Genomic DNA, 23,523 nt, shown 5'->3' with positions numbered 1-23,523 from the left:
AGACATTGCAAGGCACCGTGTCACAGTGTGGGGCACCAGGGGAGCGTCAGTGGGCAAACCATAGAAATGTAACGGAAAAAACAGGTGTCCCCATTCAAGTCAATTATGCCATAATAGAGCCTCACAGTGGAGGTGTCATAACTCTCATAAAACCRAGCGGTCAAACAAGGAAATGGTTCCAATCGTTTTTCCACCATACATTTTTTRCCCATAGGGGATTTTAGAAACACWTAAAATAAGGGCTGTGTTTTGTATAGGCTTACCCTGGAGTGATGTTTTGATAACCATGTAAATCTCTCTCGGACAAGGTGACTTTTATCAATATATTCGGCTGTATTTACTCTCAGAATCGAAAGTGCTAATTAGCATCAAAGTAGACATCATGCAAAACTACAAATCCCTGCAAGCTCCTGCACATCATCTCTAGCTGACACCTTTGCTAACAGGCATTGTGTCAATTTAAAACTTGCACAGGACAGTTCACAGAATTGTCTATTTAAATACATGTAGCCAATGTATTAATTACTACATTTAGCTAACATTAGATAGTTAATTCAGAGATTCTTACCTTTGCCTCGATTCGGCAGTCTCGCCCAGATCATCATGGCATTTGTAGTTCTTTATGATAGCCATATTAGCAGCTAATTAGCATTTCATTGTTGGGGGGTAAATAAAGGTGAATATATTAATAATATCTCCTACAGAGATTTACATGGTTATCAAAACGTCACACCTGGGTAAGCCTACATGAAACACAACCCTTATCTTAAGTGTTTCTAAAATTCACAACGGGAAAATGGTGGAAAAACGATTGGAACCATTTCCCTGTTTGACCGCTAGGTTTTATGGGTATTATGACTCATCGGGTGTGTTCGTAAATTCACTCTGGAGTGCCTGAGTATGCTCAGAGCTCTCTGGCCGTTCGGAAATTCAGAGCATTTTGCTCTCGGAGCATTCAGAGCGTACACTGGACGCTCTGGCCGAGGAGTAGGGTTGATCTGAGCGTTCTGACCTCACAACGGCAGTCAAGCACCCAAGCTATCTGGCTAACGTTGGCTAGCTTGCTAACTACTTCCAGACACAAATGAGAGAACACCTCACGCTGACCATTTTACTCACCCTAGTAGAGTTGGTTAGGCTGTTTACATGTTATCCAGAGCGTTGGTGACTGTTACTGTGCTGCTGGCAACCATTTAATTATGCTTTTTTGCCGACGTTTACTGGGGCGTTTGTAAATACCTCAGTTATTCTGCGCTCTGGCACACTCAGACAAGAGTGCTCTGAAATTGTAATAGATAGCCAGAGTGAATTTATGAACGCACCCATAATGGGCTACTCTATCGGTGGACAAGTAAAATCAGGAAGCATACCTACCCATCAAAATGTGCTGTGATTTGTTGATTCAACTCAACTGACATTGCAAAAAAATGCATTCATTTGAATGAACTTTCTTGCCATGGAAATTATTCCATCACAATACCAGGCAGACATTGTAAGTGTACGCATAAGTTTACCGGTCAAAAATGGCAGGGTTAGAGGTTCCAAGCCCGTTCTATTGATTCTTTTTGTATGGAGAAAACAACCTGAAGAAGACAGCAGAGCCAGTGCTTGCTGGCATGAGTATGCCTGCTCAAACACATTCACATGGCCATTGTTTCAGTCTCAGCTCCAGTTAAGCTCCCGTCTAAGGTAAGTGAACTGCATTTAAATAAGACAGTTGCACAAGACAGTTCACATAATTGTCTATTTAAAGAAATTCAGCCAATACAATACAAGCCCTACATCAATTAGTCTTGTACCGATTTTTGAACATTTTGAAGTTCATTTGACTATTGATCTGAGTGATACGTTTTAGAGTGTTGTATTCACGGTCTGCTTTTCCACAATAAACTGGCAGAAAATGTGCACTGGCTTTGGTGTGGTTTATTTATTGTCTTTAAATTAAAGGAGAAGTCACTTTACATTTACAAAAGCACTTGCTGATAACTTTTGTTCACGTGATTGAAACAATGACTATGCAGGTGTTATATTTATTTAGCATATATGAAATCATTGAGTATCCAGGGGTGATAACACATCAATACATTTCATTTACAAAACCAATATTAGTAAAAATGTATTAATAAGCATGTGTTCCGCATTAAAATGAATAAATTCATCATGCCTCTTTTATGTTACATTGTCCAGTGACCAAGCAGCAGTAGCCATCGACTCATTCAACATGCAGAATTACGGGAACATGGCTGTGTTGAGTAGGGTGAAACATTCCGAACATTGCAGATAGAAATGTAATATATAGATCTGTAATGACTCCTTTTCCTACAGGACAGAGAGGAGTCACATGTTCTATAAAATGTATTTCTACCTGAAAGTCCTGCAACGTAGCATTTTTCTGAACAGACCCGTGTAGTCAACCAGACATCCATTCCCCAGACAAAGGACTAGGATTGTATCGTGTTATAAAATTAAAATGTTGACAAACACTGAATACAAAATCAGTGACCAAATATTTAGAACCTGTTTTAAGTCTCAAAGGTGAGTCTATCTTTCTGTTCTCACTAGTGCATCAGATCACACTTCATATCAAGTCCTATGTGGTCTGGTCAAGTCTAGCAATGACTCATTCACTAAGAAAAGCTGGCAAAGTAGTTATTCAGCGTACAAGTGTGTGTTTGTGTTTGGGGTGTGTTTGAGGTGTGTGTGTCTGCACGCAAGTAAGGAATAAGCCTTTTCTTTTGTTAAAGCACAAACCTCTGTTTTTTGTTGCAAAAAAGAAAAAGAAAATCATAATCAAAGCAAGATGAAATCATCAGAAGACACTCGACTCAACAAACTAAAAAGATACCCATCGAAACCATCAAAGTTACCAAATGAAGAGAAAACCATACATGGAAGTGATTTGGTCTTAATAAGCAAAGCTAATATACATTACAGCTCGCATGCTGAGCTAGGTCGTTATCTTCAGAAGTAAAACAACTACAGCTACATTAGGTCCATCACCATTTACAAGCTTGTGAAAAAGTCAAAGTGACACGTAGTTAATCAACTCCATAAAAACATGTCTAGCTAAATAACAAACTTCAACTATTTCAAATGAGCAGTAAACTAATCAGCAACAAACATTTTGTTTTGAGCCTGTTTCTGTCACTAAAAGCCCCCAACATGTATCTACCTAGAGGTGGTTTGCATTCCAAATGGCAGCCTATTCCCTTTATAGTGCACTATATTGGGAATAGGGTGCATTTTGTGACTCACACAAAATCATCAGGGCACTTTTTATTCGCACGTAACGTAGTACGTAACACATAGATCAACACACACACACACACACACACACACCACACACACACACACACACACACACACACACACACACACACACACACACACACACACACACACACACACACACACACACACACACCACACACCACACACACACACACACAGAGGAGGGACTGAGTCACAAACTGTTCACTCAATGCACTCTGCCTTCTCTCTCACTACTCATACACACAGGCAAACAACACACACACACGGAGCAGCACACACACCCAAAATGAAACACACGCGACGTGACACATCACCCCACACACACACACACACAGACACACACACAGACAGAAACACAAACACATCGGTAGGTGAGAGTAACACTGGACAGTTCCTGGATTTGGAAAGAGAGAGGAGGGAACATGAAAAGGGGATCACTGCTCACAATAACATCCTAATGAACATCAACATGGCGAGAGACCGGAAGACATCAGGACTGTCTGGCTGTGCTGTGTGAAGCGGTAGGATGGATGGTAGGTAGCAGACCTGGGTTCAAATACTTTATCTGGGCTTTATTGAGCTTGTCTGGAACCAATAGAATAGTTGGACCCAATAGAATAGTTGTAAAATGTAGCCCCCTCCCACCAGGCACCCCAGGCAGACTAAAGCAAACGCTCAAAGCATTTGAAAGACTTAAAATAGTATTTGACCCCAGGTCTTGTAGGGTGGTAGGCAGGCTGTCTCCTAGTCTCCTCTAGGGGAATCCGGAGGGGAAGAGGCTGAGGGGCTGGCTCTCGTTGGTGGGCAGTGGAGAGCGGTAACCCTCAAAGTTACGGGGGATGGAGCCGCTGGTGGAGCCAGAGCTGTTGCTGAGAGTCTCAATACTGCCCTCCCTCTGGAGCTCTGTGGGGGAGAGACAGAGGCACACACACACACACACACACACAATGAACATTCCAATCTTCTATGAGCTGTACATTGAAAGTGTTGTAACAATGTAAGTAGATTATGTAGTGCTGAGTGGGATTTTGTCTTGTTTCTGTCTGTGTACCAAACCAATACAAATGTACATTCACATAAAGCCGCCAGATGTTGTCTTTATCAGAGGCCAAGGCGGAGCTACAACCATTTTCAGTCTCCCTATCCAACTCTACCAGATCTACAACAGATGAAGTGTCTATAGGGGACAAGGGCTAGGGGCTTGTTACTGGACAGGGCCCAAAACGCCACTCCCTCCACTAGATCAGACTCCCTCCACTACCACGTCTCTGGGTTGGTTGGTCTGCTCTGTCAAACACACTGACTCTCAACCTGATTCATTAACCATCCCAGTAGTAACAGTAACAGTACGGTATGCCAGCTAGCAGTCTGCCTCTGTGTAGACTGACACACTGTCTGACAGGCTGCTCCAACACCATTCACAGGAAACTGTTACATGTCAGTCTATGGCCATACGGAGCATATTAAAGAGAAGACATGTTGTAAAACATATCCGTCAAGATGGGTGCAGACTGGCATGGTGTGAGGATCAGTGATCTACATGATGCATTTTGACACAGATCAGGCATATATACCAGTCATATTGATGATGGTATATATGATGACGATGGGGGGGTGTATGGGTGGGGTCAGTAGCGTGTGGGTGAAAGGTTGGGAGGTGGGTGTATGTGGGTTTGTGTGAGTTAGTTTGCCCACATACCCCTGTGACAGGTGCTCATGAATCCTATTGTAGACACTCAGCTCAGAGAGAATGAAGAATGCCAAGGGAAGACTAGGCCAGGACCGGCCTGAGAAAAAGCAGAGGCCAGACTAGGCCAGGACCGGCCTGAGGAAAAGTAGAGCCAGACTAGGCCAGGACCGGCCTGAGGAAAGTAAGCAGAGGCAGACTAGGCCAGGGACCGGCCTGAGAAAAAGCAGAGGCCAGACATGAACACTTACAAGCATTCCACCATACAAATGAATACTTAACTCAAATACGTGCTCACTTCAGATATCAGTGATCACATTCCCATTCAATGTAAAGCACTTTAAGCACCTGTAAAAGCCTTGTATAAATCTAATCCATGACATAAGTAAACCAGGCGGTGTGGACTGAAGGGAGAGGTTATACTGGAGCCATGAGAATGTCCCACGGGAAACAGTAGCTGTTGGCTTCAGATCCGACTAGCTTACACAAAGCCGTCCTACCTTCCACAGAATCCCGCAACACATGTTCTCTGTCCCACCTCCCTCCCTTTTTCATTTGCTTGGATACAAGCAGCAGAACACAGTCACAGCAGAACAGTAATCCAGGGGCTGACGACAACTACTGTTCCACATTGGGGTTTCACTCTCATGCACTCACTGCAAGCACACAGACACGCACGTACACACGTGCGCACACACACGGGACCACACATACGCCACACATGTACACACACGCAGACAGACAGTAAGTGTTAATCAGTAATGATATGGGTCATGTCTAATGATATCAGTTACTCAGATGTAATAATGTAGAGGTGCTGGTGTCTCTCTGAGAGCACAGACTATACAACTCACCTCTCTCTTGCTTCCTCTTCTCCTCTGGACTATTCTTCTATCCCCTTTTCCTAACCCTAGCCCCCCTCTTCCTAACACCTAGCCCCCCTCTCCTAACCCCTTAGCCCCCTCTCTTAACCCCTAGCCCCTATCCTAACCCTAGCCCCCTCTCTTAACCCCTAAGCCCCCCTCTCCTAACCCTCGCCCCTCTCTTAACCCCTAGCCCCCCTCTCTTAACCCCTAGCCCCCTATCCTAACCCCTAGCCCCCCTCTCTTAACCCCTACCCCCCTCTCTGAAACCCTAGTTCCCCCTCTTCTAACCCCTCGCCCCCCTCTCCTAACCCCTCGCCCCTCTTCTTAACCCCTAGTCCCTCTCTCTTAACCCCTAGCCCCCTCTCCTAACCCCCGCGCCCCCTCTCCTTAACCCCTAGCCCCTGTCTCCTAACCCCTCTCTCTTAGCTCCCTCTCCTAACCCCTCACCCCCTCTCTATACCCCTAGCACCCTCTCTTAACCCCTAGCCCCTCTCTAACCCTAGACCCTTTCTCCTAGCTTCCCTCTTCTAACCCTAGCCCCTCTCCCCTAGTCCCCCTCTCCTAACCCCTAGTCCCACTCTCCTAGTTCCCTCTCTCCTAACCCCTCTCTCACCCCCCTCTCCTCACCCCCTCTGCTAACATCTTAAGCCCTTCCCTAGCACCTCTACTAACCCCTAGCCCCTCTGCTAACCCCTAGCCCCTCCCCTAGCCTCTCTCTGCTAATCAGGCCTTCTGCTAACCCCTAGGCCATCTGCTAACCCCTATGCCCTCTATCCTAACCCTTAGCCCATCCCCTAGCCCCTCTACTAACCACTAGCCCCTCTACTTATCCTAGCCCCTCTCTCCATATCCCAGCCCAGATCATGATGGCATTTGTAGTTCTTTATGATAGCCACATTAGCAGCTAATTAGCATTTCATTTTTTGGGGGTAAATACAGGCGAATATATTAATAAAAGTTACCTGGTCTTAGTGAGATTTACTTGGTTATCAAAACGTCACCCCAGGGTAAGCCCTCATGAAACACAACCCTTATTTTAAGTGTTTCTAAATCCCCTATGGGAAAAACGAATGGTAAAAAAATGATTGGAACCATTTCCTTGTTTGACCGCTAGGTTTTATGGGTATGATGACTCACAGGGTGTGTTCATAAATTCCCTCTGGAGTGTCTGAGCGTGCTCAGAGAGCGCTCGGAAATTCAGAGCATTTTGCTCTCGGAGCGTTCAGAGCGTACACTGGACGCTCTAGCGTCCAGTGTAGGAGTAGGGTTGATCTGAGCATTCTGACCACCTGGAAGGATATCGACCTCATCCCGTCAGCACAGGATGCATGGTTATTCTTTAAAAGTGCCTTCCTCACCATATTAAATAAGCATGCCCCATTCAAAAAATGTAGAAGCAGGAACAGATATAGCCCTTGGTTCACTCCAGACCTGACTGCCCTTGACCAGCACAAAAACATCCTGTGGCGTTGGTTTTGGCTTTATTTATTTATTTTTAACAATTTTTTATTTATCTTTTTACTTCTGTTTGGTTTTACCACTGTTTAAAGTTCTCTAGCATCAATTAGCCCCCGTGATATGCAACTTTTCAGGGAAGTTAGGAACCAATATACATAAGCAGTTAGGAAAGCTATGGCTAGCTTTTTCAAACAGAAATTTCTATCCTGTAGCAAAAACTCAAAAAAGTTCTGGGACACTAAAGTCCATGGAGAATAAGAGCACCTCCTCCCAGCTGCCCACTGCACTGAGGCTAGGAAACACTGTCACCACCGATAAATCCACGATAATTGAGAATTTCAATAAGCATTTTTCTACGGCTAGCTATGCTTTCCACCTGGCTACCCCTACCCCGGTCAACTGCCCCGCACCCCCACAACAACACGCCCAAGCCTCCCCCATTTCTCCTTCACCCAAATCCAGATAGCTGATGTTCTTAAAGAGCTGCAAAATCTGGACCCCTACAAATCAGCCGGGCTAGACAATCTGGACCCTCTCTTTCTAAAATTATCTGCCGAAATTGTTGCAACCTCTATTACTAGCCTGTTCAACCTCTCTTTTGTATCGTCTGAGATCCCCAATGATTGGAAAGCTGCCGCGGTCATCCCCCTCTTCAAAAGGGGAGACACTCTAGACTCAAACTYCTACAGACCTATATCTATCCTACCCTGCCTTTCTAAGGTCTTCGAAAGCGAAGTTAAACAGATCACCAACCATTTTGAATCCCACCGTACCTTCCCTGCTATGCAATCTGGCTTCCGAGCTGGTCATGGGTGCACCTCAGCCACGATCAAGGTCCTAAACGATATCATAACTGCCATCGATAAGAGACAATACTGTGCAGCCGTATTCATCGACGTGGCCAAGGCTTTCGACTCTGTCAATCACTACATTCTTATCGGCAGACTCAACAGCCTTGGTTTCTCAAATGCCTCGCCTGGTTCACTTCTCTGATAGAGTTCAGTGTGTCAAATCGTAGGGCCTGTTGTCCGGACCTCTGGCAGTCACTATGGGGGTGCCACAGGGTTCAAGTCTCGGGCCGACTCTCTTCTCCATATACATCAATGATGTCGCTCTTGCTGTTGGTGATTCTCTGATCCACCTCTACGCAGACGACACCATTCTGTATACTTCTAGCCCTTCTTTGGACACTGTGCTAACTAACCTCCAGACGAGCTTCAATGCCATACAACACTCCTTCCGTGGCCTCCAACTGCTCTTAAATGCAAGTAAAACAAAATGTATGCTCTTCAAACTGTCGCTGCCCGCACCTGCCCGCCCATCCAGCATCACTGCTCTGGACGGTTCTGACCTAGAATATGTGGACAACTACAAATACCTAGGTGTCTGGTTAGACTGTAAACTRTCCTTCCAGACCTACATTAAGCATCTCCAATCCAAAATTAAATCAAGAATCAGCTTCCTATTTCGCAACAAAGCATCCTTCATTCATGCTGCCAAACATACCCTCCTAAAACTGACTATCCTACCGATCCTCGACTTCGGCGATGTCATTTACAAAATAGCCTCCAACACTCTTCATACTCGGCGCCAAACCCACTGGCTCCAGGTCATCTACAAGTCTTTGCAAGGTAAAGCCCCGCCTTATCTCAGTTCACTGGTCACCATAGCAGCACCCAGCCATAGCACGCGCTCCAGCAGGTATATTTCACTGGTCACCCCCAAAGCCAATTCCTTCTTTGGCCGCCTTCCCTTCCAGTTCTCTGCTGACAATGACTGGAATGAACTGCAAAAATCGCTGAAGCTGGAGACTCTTATCTCCCTCACTAACTTCAAGCACCAGCTGTCAGAGCAGCTACCAGATCATTGCACCTGTACATAGCCCATCTGTAAATAGCCCATCCAACTACCTCATCCCCATACTGGATTTATTTATTTTGCTCCTTTGCACCCCAGTATCTCTACTTGCACATTCATCTTCTGCACATCTATCACTCAAGTGTTTAATTGCTATAAAGTAATTACCTCGCCACTATGGCTTATTTTATCGCCTTACCTCCCTTATCTTACCTCATTTGCACACACTGTATATATACCTTTTTTCCTCTACTGTATTATTGACTATATGTTTGTTTATTCCATGTGTAACTCTGTGTTGTTTGTGTCGAACTGCTTTGCTTTATCTTGGCCAGGTCGCAGTTGTAAATGAGAACTTGTTCTCAACTAGCCTACCTGGTTAAATAAAGGTTAAATAAAAAAATAACAGTAGTCAAGCACCCAAGCTAACTGCCTAACGTTGGCTAGCTTGCTAGCTACTTTCAGACAGAAATGAGAGAACACCTCACCCGGACCATTTTATATGCCCTAGCAGAGCTGATCAGGCTGTTTTCATGTTATCTAGAGCGTTGGTTCTACAGGGTCTCCTAACCTCCAGTCCCTCTCTCCTAACCCCTAACCCCTAGCCCCTCTCTCCTAACCCCTAGCCCCTCTCTCCTAACCCCTAGCCTCTCTTTCCTAACCACTAGCCCCTCTCTGCTAACCCCCAGCCCCTCTCTCCTATCCCCTAGCCCCTCTTTCCTAACCCCTAGGCCCTCTCTTCTAACCCCTAGCCTCTCTCTCCTAACCCCGAGCCTCTCTCTCCTAACCCTAAACCCCTCTCTCCTAACCCCTAGCCTCTCTCTCCTAACCCTCAACCCCTAGCCCCTCTCTCCTAACCCCTAACCCCTCTCTCCTAACCCTTACCCCCTATCTCCTAACCCCTAAAACATTCTTGTTCTAACTCATAATAGTCCTAAGTAGGGTTTCCTTCCAATAAGTTGATCTCTGGATCAGATGTTACTCTTGATAACATCAACACCCGATCAATCAATCACACCCACCCACCCTGATGCTCACACCCTCAACACAAGCCCCTCTGCTCTAATGTGGAGCTAAGCTATGTAACACTTGACATAGAGCTAACATTATGACATGTAGTTAACACCAACTAATCCCATCCCCCTGAAATCAGCCTGGTTAACACTACAACTAGTCTGTTAACCAGGCTGGATTCACTCAGCTGTACATCGTAACTGCATAGTACCTACATGACAATGACTGAATCTAAAGAAACAAAAATCAACCACATTCTGTTTCAGATTGGTTACTATATTTACATTTTCATTCACATTACTAATGTAGTTACATGTAATAATAACAATTAATGTAAAACTTGACACTTTCCACTAAAACACAAATACTTAGGGACAAAGCCTGGACAAACAGCAAGCTGAATACAGGGGAAAAAATACAAATTTAGACAGGGTGACTGGGCTAAAGATGGACCAGCACATCTGGCATTTGCAGAACTGTCCTATGGCCACTCCGTCCCTGTCCGAATATGATGAAGCCGTGAAGTGAGACAGAATGGACTATATTTGGCCTCATGGTACAATCCAGCGAGGAGGGAGTTAAGCTTTGTGGCAAAATGCAATAACAGTTCTACAGGGCTCAGTAAATACATCATTACCAAGTGGACTGACTGTGGAAATAATGTCCAGAAATTATCCAGCATCCTGTCAATGGCCTAATCCTCTTAAACTCTCCTCTTCTTACTTAAGTCTGGCGCAAGCTCACAACAACACACACACACACACACACACACACACACACACACACCACACACACACACACCACACACACCACCACACACACACACACACACACACACACACACACACACACACACACACACACACACACACACACACCACAACACACACACGCAAATTACAAATTCCTGTACATATACACACACACAGACCCAAATAAGATAAAATACATGTAAAGAACTGAGACATACATGCACTCTCACACACTGAATCAACATACAAACATGGAAGCCTCCTCACTGAGAGGCATGTTTTGTGTCTTTGTGATGTGTGTGGTTGCCGTGTATGTATGTGTTGTGTGTTGGGAGTGGTTGGTAGGATGTGGTGTGGGGGCCATATTAAGTTGAGAGGAGTGGAGAGAGGGGTCAAAGAGAAAAACACAGCGTCTCTTAATCAGTGGGGTCTGATGGAGGAGAGGAGGAGAGGAGAGAGGAGCAGGGAGAGGAAGAGAGGAAGGGAGAGAGGAAGGAGAGGAGAAGGAGAGGAAAGGGAGAGGAGAGAGGAGGAGAGGAGGAGGGACAGAGAGGTGTGAGGAGGGAGAGAAGAGAGTGAGAAGGAGAAGAGAGAAGAGGAAAGAGCAGGAGGACAGGAGAGGCGAAGAGAGAGAGGGACAGGATAGGAGACAGGAGAGGGAGAAAAGAGGGAGAAGAAGAGGATATGACAGGAGAGAAGAGGAAGAGGAACAGGAGAGAAGCGAGGAGGGGGAGGACAGGAGAGGAGCGAGAAGAGGGGCAGGGAAGGTGAGAGGAGAGGAGCGAGGAGAGGAGAGAGAGGAGGTGAGGACAGGAGAGGAAGTGAGCGAAGAAACAGGAGAGGACGGGGAAGAGAACACAGGAGAGAGGAATAAAGGACAGGAGAGGAGAGGGAGGCGAGGAGCAGGAGAAGAGGAGGAGGACAGGAGAGGAGCGAGGAGGAGAGAACAGGAGAAAAAGTGAGGAGGAGAGGACAGGAGAGAAGCGAAGAGGACAGGAGAGAAGTCGAGGACAGGACAGGAGAGCTGGAGAGGACAGGAGAGGAGCGAGGAGGAAGGACAGGAGAGGACGAGGACAGGAGAGGTAAGAGGAGGACAGAAAAGAGAGGAGGAGGAGAGAAGGAGCAGGGAGCGGAGAGGACAGGACAGGGAAGGAGCGAGGACAGGAGAGGTAAGAAGGAGGACAGGAAGAGGACGAGGAGGAGAGACAGGGAGAGGAGCGAGGAAGAGGACAGGGAGAGGAGCGAAGGGAGGACAGGAGACAGGAGAGGAGGTTGAGGACAGAGAGGTGAAGAGGAAGGACAGTAAGAGGAGCGAGGAGGAGAGGACAGGAGAGGAGCGAAGGAGGACAGGACAGGAGAGGAGCGAGGACAGGAGAGGTTGAAAGGAGGAGACAGAAGAGGAGCGAGAAGAGGAGGAGGGACAGGAGAGGACGAGAGCGACGCAGGAGGGAAGGACAGGAGGAGGAGCGAAGGACAGGGAAGAGGTGCAAAGAGGGAAGGACAGAAGAGGGGGAACGACGGCGGAGGAGTGAGGGGACAGGAGGGAGCGAACGGGGAGGAGGACAGGAGAGGAGCGAGGAGGTCGGGACAGGAGAGGAGTGAGGACAGGAGAGGTGAAGAGGAGGACAGAAGAGGAGCGAGGAGGAGAGGACAGGAGAGGAGCGAGGAGGAGAGGACAGGAGAGGAGCGAGGAGGAGAGGTGATGCCACTTTCTCATCGCTCTTTCCTCTCCATCTTTCCCTCCTCTATCTCTCTCGTCTCAGAGAGTCTGGGAGTGAGGCAGTAACACACACCGATACTATACTTATCCCAACTGAATGTTTTTGAGTTTTAAATTTAATCTCACAATTGGCCCCAGCTGGCTCTGGGGCCACACACACACCCTCTCATGGGTCAGCAGATAAACGGTGGACTGCTTCATCTCCAATCAGACCTCATTACACCAGGCCTGCTGCATGGAGATACAATAACTCCTCTCTATGCATCCCTCTCTATCTCCTTCTCTTCTCCTCATTACTTCCACTCATCTCTCTGGTAAAGAGCTTGTACTGGTTTTAAAGCCCTGCTATACATCAGGATGCTGTGAAACGCTATACCATACACACTGATTGTCCCTCATCATTACCCCCTCGCTGGGTGTGTGGAAGAGAGAAAGTGTGTGTGTGTGTGTGTGTGTGTGTGTGCCAAGCTGTTGTCAGTCTATGTTTATATTTAAGCCACATTGGATTTAGAGGAGACTTCCTCATTAGTTGCTCACACAGATGATTTGGCAAGCTGTTGAAAATACACCACACCATCCTCTCTAAATACACACACACAAACAGACTACCACCCAAATAATACCCTATCCACACCTAAGACTCAACTGGTCAAAATTAGTACATGGGGTACCAATTGGGACAGACCCACACACACAAACATACCTCTGGACTAGAGGTCGACCGATTATGATTTTTCCATGCCGATACCGATACCGATTATTGGAGGACCAAAAAAGGCCGATAACGATTAATCGGCAGATTTTTTAAATGTATTTGTAATAATGACAATTACAACAATACTGAATGAACACTTATTTTAACTTAATATAATACATCAATAAAATCTATTTAGCCTCAAATAAATAATGAAACATGTTCAATTTGGTTTAAATAATGCAAAAACAAAGTGTTGGAGAAGAAAGTAAAAGTGCAATATGTGCCATGTAAGAAAGCTAACGTTTAAGTTCCTTGCTCAGAACATGAGAACATATGAAAGCTGGTGGTTCCTTTTAACATGAGTCTTCAATATTCCCAGGTAAGAAGTTTTAGGTTGTAGTTATTATAGGAATTATAGGACTATTTCTCTCTATACCATTTGTATTTCATTAACGTTTGACTATTGGATGTTCTTATAGGCACTTTAGTATTGCCAGTGTAACAGTATAGCTTCCATCCCTCTCCTCGCTCCTACCTGGGATCGAACCAGGAACACAACGACAACAGCCACCCTCGAAGCAGCGTTACCCATGCAGAGCAAGGGGAATAACTACTCCAAGTCTCAGAGCGAGTGACGTTTGAAACGCTATTAGCGCACACCCCYCTAACTAGCTAGCCATTTCACATCGGTTACACCAGCCTAATCTCGGGAGTTGATAGGCTTGAAGGACAGCGAAGAGCTTCTGGCAAAACGCAGGAAAATGCTGTTTGAATGAATGCTTACGAGCCTGCTGCTGCCTACCATCGCTCAGTCAGACTGCTCTATCAAATCATAGACTTAATTATAACATAAGAACACACAGAAATACGAGCCTTAGGTCATTAATATGGTCGAATCCGGAAACTATCATCTCGAAAACAAGACGTTGATTCTTTCAGTGAAATACGGAACCGTTCCGTATTTTATCTAACGGGTGGCATCCATAAGTCTAAATATTCCTGTTACATTGCACAACCTTCAATGTTATGTCATAAAATTCTGGCAAATTAGGCGGCCCAAACTGTTGCATATACACTGACTCTGCGTGCAATGAACGCAAGAGAAGTGACACAATTTCACCTGGTTAATATTGCCTGCTAACCTGGATTTCTTTTAGCTAAATATGCAGGTTTAAAAATATATACTTCTGTGTATTGATTTTAAGAAAGGCATTGATGTTTATGGTTAGGTACACATTGGAGCAACGATACACACCGCATCGATTATATGCAACGCAGGACACGCTAGATAAACTAGTAATATCATCAACCATGTGTAGTTAACTAGTGATTATYATTGATTGATTGTTTTTTATAAGATAAGTTTAATGCTAGCTAGCAACTTACCTTGGCTTCTACTGCATTCGCGTAACAGGCAGGCTCCTCGTGGAGTGCAATGTAATCAGGTGGTTAGAGCGTTGGACTAGTTAACTGTAAGGTTGCAAGATTGAATCCCCCGAGCTGACAAGGTAAAAATCTGTCGTTCTGCCCCTGAACGAGGCAGTTAACCCACCATTCCTAGGCCGTCATTGAAAATAAGAATGTGTTCTTAACTGACTTGCCTAGTTAAATAAAGATTAAATAAAGGTGTAAAAATAAAAAAAATAAAAATACTGATTTCCGATTGTTATGAAAAATTGAAATCAGACGTAATTAATCGGCCATTTCCGATTAATCGGTCGACCTKTGAACTAAATCCGAAAACAGGATGTTATTACCACAACTTAACCCCCAGACAAGTCCTCTCTGCTGTGTGTTGAGACAGAGGGCTCAGCTGAGCAGACTGGTGGTTGTGTGTGTATGGTGCTATTCTGCTGTGAAGGGGACTTTCACTACAATCAGGCCACATCACGTCAGGCCACTCACTCGCTACCTTTCTACTGGAGCTGAGGTGCTGCAGTGCTGAGTGGGTGTGGGTGGGTGTTGAGATACACATATGAAACATACACACATCTGACAGAAGACAAAGACATGAGATACATCCAACATACTCCTACGGAACATTCCATGATCCAGCTGATACCCAACACCACAGATCTGTACCCCCTCATAGTCCCCTGCTGTCCCTTAACTTCAGGGGACACAGCTACACATGCTCTCTGGCCTGGGACACCCTGCCACCTTCTTTCCGTTTACACCCCCCCCTTATCCCAGCTAGCCCTGTCTGTGTGGTGCGGGTGCTTAGCGGAACCGGGAGGAGAATGAAAGCAAACTTGTGTTCCTTGGTCAGGGGACAGAGCTGTGCAAGAGGAAGCTCGGACGGCTGTCCATTAGCAGCAGGGTGCAAACAGCCATGTCAGCCTGACCGTATCAACCTCGGAATGGGCTAGAACTGAGAGACACCCGAGTTGAGGCAGGGGTCAAGAGAGAGGACACACAGAGGTCACGGAGAGAGAGTCAGAGTTAAAGAAACATAAAGGGATCCAGGACAAAGAGAACAGAGGAGACTCACTGCAAGACCAGAGGCTAAATACTGAATGCATGCAAGAGCATCTTGTCCTATAGACTGCCATTATGTACATTATAATGTACAGTATAATAGCTTTCATCAATGTGAGCTGATTCTTGTCCATCTACAGTACAGTTCATGCTGAATGTGGAGCCAATCAAAACTAACTTCCTTGTTCCCTTCAGAAAAGCACTGCTGATGTTGACCTCTTGACCTGGGACACGACCCCTGAGAGCAAGACTTTGTGTTCATTCAAAATGGCACCATTACCCATTCCCTATATAGTGAACTACTTTAGACCAGACCCATATGAGCCATGGTCAAAAGTAGTGCACTATAAAGAGAATATGGTGCTGTTTGGCACGTAGCCTTGGTCCGTTTGTCCTTTTGATCCAAGAAATGCAGAGAAAAGAAACAACGTGATATGGGAATGGAAGTATGAATACGCTCTCATGGACTTGAGAATTTTAACTTCTGAGAAAACACACAGGGAAGAAAGGGTAACACATACTGTACTATTAACCCAGAGTGGGCAAACAGCAGCAGGCTAAAGACTGGGAGGACACAACAAGGCTGTCTGCTGGCCATATAAACTATTATATAGAGCCCGTAAAGTAGCTACAACCATTCAGAGCCTGCTCCCCAAATGGCACCCTATTCCCCAAAGAGCTCTGGTCAAAAGTAGTGCACTATGTAGGGAATAGGGTGCCATTTGGGAAGCACAGGAAGCTGGAGATAGGCCTATCTTCAAATGGTTAAACATGCTCTTACCGTAGCAGGTAAGCTGCTTAAGCCTTAGGGCACTACCTCTCTAAGTACAGACCAGGGTTCAATGGATCATACCACTTAACGTTACAGTCCATTTCTACTAATCAACTCCTTATTCAATTAGCTGACCGACTCCGTATTCCATTATTTAGTCTTCACTGACGGGGCTGCGTCTCAAATGATACCCTATTGCCTCTATTGTGCACTACTTTTGACTACAGCCCCATGGGCCCTGGTCAAAAGTAGTGCACTATATAGGGATAGGGTGCCATTTAAGACACAGCCTGGTTCTAAATGCCCGGGAGGAGGGAGAAACAGCATCCAGTACTATTGTCTCTGAATCAGCTTATAGGTAATAATACGGCAGCAATTTAAACAGAAGTGGAACATGGTATATGGAAGGCTTATCCTAATATCACTAGCCACACCCTGAACGAGTCCATTTAGAGACGAGGGGGAAAACAACATTAGAGCATGTGTATGAAAATGAGACTGAAAACGAAGGGGCTCCATCATAGCTGGTTGTCTGAATGTAGCCATTTAGAGTGATTCTGGTTTGGCTTTGATCTTGGACACTCAAGTAGGGCCATGACATTAGATATGATGACATGTTATAATTACTGGGTAGCTGTATCTGTGGGACATGCGCTATGTTGGTCTAAAACAGGGGAGTCGAACTCATTTTGCCCCGGGGGCTGCATTTGGTCTGCAACGAGGGCCGCACTGAAAATTCCTTGCAGTCAAAATTGAAAAGAATTGTCCTCCATCGTTTTTGGAATTTTCGATGCTCCCTACTGTCTAGTGATTATCAGCGAGCTGGACACTCAATAAACTATGAATATATGTCCATTATCATTTCTACACAGTTTTGATTTGGTTTTAGTCATTTTAAAGTAAATTGAGTCCGGTTCCCTCCCCTACATAAAAATAAACATTTGTTTTACTCAAAACACCTATATGTTTGACACTTCTGGACTAATGGTTGAACTCCTCTGAGAAAGATGGAAGGGAGGAGAGGAGCAGAGTGGAGAGGAAAGGGGAGGTAGAGCATGGTGCTTGATTCCCGCGACCAACCACACATACTGTAAAATGTATGCACGCATGACCAAGTCGCTTTGGATAACAGCGTCTGCTAAATGACATATATTTCTCTCTCTTCTCAACACTCCACACTTTCTCCTCAATCCACCCCTTTTCCTCTCTCCCCTCCCCTCCTCTCCAGAAAGCGTATGAGTGTTTGCTGGGTACAGATGTGATATGTGAAGACAGCCCTGACTGGGCCAGCTYTTATACCCCTGGAACCCTGTTACAGCAGCTCCACTCCTTAACGCAGCCTGTCCATTATGTACCCCATCACTAATTCATAGCACATCTTTTATTGATACACATACACACCCTTACGCGCAGATATGTGTGTGTGAGAATGTGAGTCACTCTCTGACTATGTCTGCGTGTGTCAGAGTGTGAAAGAATGCATATGCAGTGAATATATACAGTACCAGTCAAAAGTTTGGACACACCTACTCATTCAAGGGTTCTTCTTGATTTTTACTATTTTCTACATTGTAGAATAATAGTGAAGAKATCAAAACTATGAAATAACACATGGAATCATGTAGTAAGCAAAAAAGTGTTAAACAAATCAAAATATATTTCATATTTGAGATTCTTCAAAGTAGCCACCCTTTGCCAGCTTTGCACACTCCTGGCATTATCTCAACCAGCTTCATGAGGTAGTCACCTGGAATGCATTTCAATAAACAGGTGTGCATTGTAAAAGTTAATTTGTGGAATATCTTTCCTTCTCAATGTGTTTGAGCCAATCAGTTGTGTTGTGACAAGGTAGGGGGGTATACAGAAGATATCCCTATTTGGTAAAAGACCAAGTCCATATTATGGCAAGAACAGCTCAAATAAGCAAAGAGAAACGACAGTCCATCATTACTTTAAGACAGGTCAGTCCATGCAGAACATTTCAATAACTTTCTTCAAGTGCAGTCGCAAAAACCATCAAGCGCTATGATGAAACTGGCTCTCATGAGGACCGCCACAGGAAAGGAAGACCCAATTACCTCTGCTGCAGAGGATAAGTTCATTAGAGTTACCAGCCTCAGAAATTGCAGCCCAAATAAATGCTTCACAGAGTTCAAGTAACAGACACATCTCAACATCAACTGTTTAGAGGAGACTGTGTGAATCAGGCCTTCATGGTCAAATTGCTGCAAAGAAACCACTACTAAAGGACACCAATAAGAAGAAGACAATTGCTTGGGCCAACAAACACAAGCAATGGACATTAGACAGGTAGAAATCTGTCCTTTGGTCTGATGYGTCCAAATTTGAGAATTTTTGTTCCAACCACTGTGAAGCATGGAGGAGGAAGTGTGATGGTGTGGGGGCACTTTGCTGGTGAGACTGTCAGTGATTTATTTAGAATTCAAGGCACACTTAACCAGCATGGCTACAACAGCATTCTGCAGTGATACACCATCCCATCTGGTTTGCGTAGTGGGACTATAACAGGACAATGACCCAACACACCTCCAGGCTGTTTGACCAAGAAGGAGTGATGGAGTGCTGCATCAGATGACCTGGCCACGACAATCACCCAACCTCAACCCAATTGAGATGGTTTGGGATGAGTTGGACCGCAGAGTGACGGAAAAGCAGCCAACAAGTGCTCAGCATATGTGGGAACTCCTTCAAGACTGTTGGAAAAGCATTCCAGGTGAAGCTGGTTGAGAGAATGCAAAGCTGTCAGTGTTGAAAAAGTGSCAAAGGGTGGCTKATTTGAAGAATATATTTTGATTTGTTCAACACTTTTTTGGTTACTACATGATTCCATATGTGTTATTTCATAGTTTCAATGTCTTCAATATCATTCTACAATGTATAAAATAGTAAAAATAAAGAAAACCCCTGGAATGAGTAGGTGTGTCCAACATTTTGACTGGTACTGTACATATGCACATATAGGTGTGTGCATGTGTTTGAGTGTGCCAGCATAAATGAATGCTTTAGTGCKTTTATTATTCATCTACTCATGCTACAGGAGAAAGGCTGTATGGTTCCAGGATGGAAGTCATAGGTCAAAATAATGGATTCAGAGTTAAAGGATACAAGCAGTAATCATACAACAGACTAAAGTGGAGCATAACTCGGAGACACCTCAGATACAGAGTCCTTTTCCTAAATTCCACTCCTCTAAAATGCCTCCTGGTTTGAAAGTSTTTCACTGCTGTCTTGTCTAGACAACCCAAAACAGACCTTGAACATCCCACACACATTTGTAAGATGTGCTTCCGACTCTCCCGGTCTCACTCTCTCTCTCCCAAGCCCTGTTTCTCTTTCCTTCTCTCTTTCTTCATGAACTCTCACAGCGTCTCTCCCCTGAGCAAGCTGTTAAGTGCAGTCTACAAAAACCGCCACAGAAAGACCATTTGAGAAAGGCTAGGACACTCTGCCCCTCCCTTCTCTCTCACACACACACATTTGTTTTACTATCCTTGAAAGGACCAAACAATTGATTCCCTTTCAAAATTCTATTTTCCCTAGCCCATAACCCTAACCATAAACCTAACCCCAACCCTAATTTTAACTCTAACCCCCTAAGCCTAAAATAGCCTTCTTCCTTGTGGGACCGGCACATTTTCTTTGTTTTACTATCCTTGTGAGTACTTCTGGTCCACACATGATAGTAAAACTAAACACACACACACACCTCTAGGCTAGCAGGGCAGAGAGGCACGATAAATGCTACAATGACATCCAGGCCTAACGTATCAGTGGAGGAGAGCAAAAGAAAGGGAGGAGAGGAGAAGAGAAGAGAAAACGAAGAGGGGGGTAAGCGGTGGCGGCTCTGAATACAGGAATTATTCTTCCTCGTCTCACACTGTCACCACGGATTACTCTCACGCTCTCGGCTGGCTGCAGAGAGAGGGAGGGAGAGGTAGAGAGGAAGATGAAGAGGGGAAGAGAAAGATAGGGAGAGAGAAAGAGAAAGATATATATAGAGAGAGAGAGGCTCTCACTATTGTAATCGTAATCTCACTGTATGTCTCACTTGTTGTTTGTTCACAACTGGTAGGTATCTCAACTTGTATCTCACTGTGTGTGTCACTGTTTGTCTCACTGTGTATTGTCTCACTGTTTGTTCTCACTGTTGGTGTCCCACTACTGTGTGGTCTAACTGGTGTCTAACTGGTGTATCTCACTGTTGCTTGACAGTGAGACAAACAGTTGAGGACCAGCACAAGTGAGACACAGTTTTGAGACAGACAATAGGACAGACAGTAGTAGGCACCCCCCAGTGAGCAGACAGTGATGACACCCACGTGTGATGAGACAGACCAATGCGACACACAGTCACACAAACAGTGAGAAGACACGTGATTTGAATGATGAGACCAGACAGTGAGGAGACACCACAGTGAGTGGGCAGACACACATGTGTTAGTTGAAACAATATTGAAAACACACAGTTAGACACACAGTGAGACAGACATGAGACACATAGTGAACCATAGTGAGACAACGGAGACAAACAGTGACACACACAGTGAGAAAGGATACACAGTGGACACAACAGTGAGGACCAGGACAGGTAGGACACACAAAACAAACCACAGTTTGAAAACACACAGTTGAGACACACAGTGTGGACACACAGTAGTGGCACAGACAGCTTGAGACACACAGTGAGACAAGACACCGAGATCAATAGACAGACATAGTGGAGACAAACGTGAGAACAGTGAACACACAGTGAGACACACAGTTGACACATAGTGAGACACAACAGTCTGTACGACAAAACAGTGAACACACAGTTGAGGAGATACCACAGTGGCAGTGTGAGCAAACAGTTGAGAACAGACAGTTGAGACACACAGTTGAGAATAACCATGAGACCAAACAGTGAGACAGGACAGTCGAAGTATCACAACACAGTGAATAACCAGGTGAGACAACAGTGAGGACAGACAGTTGAGACACACAGTGAGACACACAGTGAGCTACCACAGGTGTGAGACAAACAGTGAGCAAACAGTGACACAATCACAGTGAGAATTACACAGTGAGACAAACATGTGCAGACAGACAGTTGAGGACACACAGTGAGACACACAGTGAAACACACAGTGAGGATACACAGTGGATAACACAGTGAGACAAGACAGTGATACAAGACAGTGAGACACACAGTGAGACAGACAGTGAGACAAACAGTAGACACACAGTGAGACAAACAGTGAGCACTGAAACAAGTGAGCACAGTCAGCAACAGTGAGACACACAGGAGACGACATGAGATAACATACAAGTTGAACGTGAGACAGACGTGGAACCAACACGTGAGACAGACAGTGAGGCAGACCAGTGCAGGACAGACAGTGAGACAGGGGACAGTGACAGACAGTGAGGACCACACAGTGAGACCAGACAGTGACATTTACAAGTTGAGAACACAGTAGAGACAGTGAGACACAAGTGACACAAGTGAGACAAACAGTGGAAGACAAAGTGACACACACAGGTGAGATACACATTGAGACACACAGTGAGACAACAGTGAGACAACAGTGAGACACACACAGTGAGACACCACAGTGAGACACACAGGACAGACAGGGACAGCAGTGAGCACACAGTGAGACAGACAGTGAGACGACCAGTGAGACAAACAGTGAGACAGAACAGGGAGGACACACAGTGAGACAACAGTTAGCATAGAGGACAAAGTGAGACAGACCACGTGACACACACAGTGAGAACTACACCAGGAGAGCAGAACAGGTGAGACACACGTGAGGCACACAGTGAGATACACCAGTGAGACAAACAGTGAGACACAGGAAGGACACACAGCAGGCTGACAGAACACAGTGGACAGAAACACGTGAGACAGACAGTGAGAAGACAGAACAACAGTGAGACACACAGTGAGGATACACAGTGAGACAGACAGTGCAGACAAACCATGAACACATGATCACACACAGTGAGAACAAGTGAGACAGAACAGTGAGAACGAGACAGTGAGAGACAACAGTGGACACACAGTGAGACACCACAGTGAGACTACACAGTGGATTTACCACAGTGCTAGACAGACAGATGAACAGACAGTGAGACACCACAGTGAGAACAGACAGTGAGACACACACCAACACAGTGAGAAACGAACAGACAACAGTGAGCACAGTTATACTTGTACGTTGTGCAGGGGGAAGAGCAACGATGAAATGCTTAGTCAAACACACAGGTGAGGACACACAGTGCACAGACAGGTGAGACAACCAGTGAGACACAAGTCGAAACAACAGTGAGACACCACAGTGAACACACAGTGAGACAGACAGTGAGGCAACAGTGACGGACAAACAGTGAGCAGGACAGTGACAACAGTGCCAGACACACAGGACAGAGTGAGACACACAGGGCACACAGTAAAACACACAGTGAGCAAGACACACAGGTGAGATACACAGTCACACACCATGAACACAGTGGACACACAGTTGAACAACGAGACGACGTGACGCAGGACCATACAGTGAGACACACAGTGAGACACACAGTGAGACAACAGTGAGACACACAGTGAGACACACAAGTGAGACCAGACATGAGACAAACAGTGAAGACAAACAGTGAGACAGACAGTGAGACACACAGCGGAAGACAGAGACACAGGTCACACACACAGAGATACCACAGGTGAGAACACCAGTCGAACCACACAGTGAGACAACACAGTGGACAGGACAGTGAGCACGCGACAACAGTAGGCCAAGGATGACAACAGTGAGACACACAGGCGAGACAAACAGTGAGACACAACAGTGAGGACAGACAGTGAGCACACCAGCGAGGACACACCAGTGAGACAGACAGTGAGGACAGACACACATACAGTAATGTTACATATATACAAAAAACC

At 45.4% G+C, this 23,523-nt stretch overlaps 1 protein-coding gene across 1 annotated transcript in view; it reads right to left on the bottom strand.

Annotated features, from left to right (window-relative positions):
* Positions 1 to 3,369: 3,369 nt before the first annotated feature.
* LOC111956788 (BCAS3 microtubule associated cell migration factor-like) overlaps positions 3,370 to 23,523 on the bottom strand; it is a 401,535-nt gene continuing 381,381 nt past the window's right edge. Inside the window, 1 exon segment of the mRNA XM_070436727.1 lies at positions 3,370 to 4,176. Within this exon segment, the coding sequence (XP_070292828.1) occupies positions 4,028 to 4,176 (149 nt within the window). The 3' untranslated portion in view covers positions 3,370 to 4,027.

The sequence above is a fragment of the Salvelinus sp. IW2-2015 genome, linkage group LG4p, assembly GCF_002910315.2.
Source record: "Salvelinus sp. IW2-2015 linkage group LG4p, ASM291031v2, whole genome shotgun sequence".
Lineage (NCBI taxonomy): Eukaryota > Metazoa > Chordata > Actinopteri > Salmoniformes > Salmonidae > Salvelinus > Salvelinus sp. IW2-2015.
This window is presented reverse-complemented; position numbering and strand designations above follow the sequence as displayed.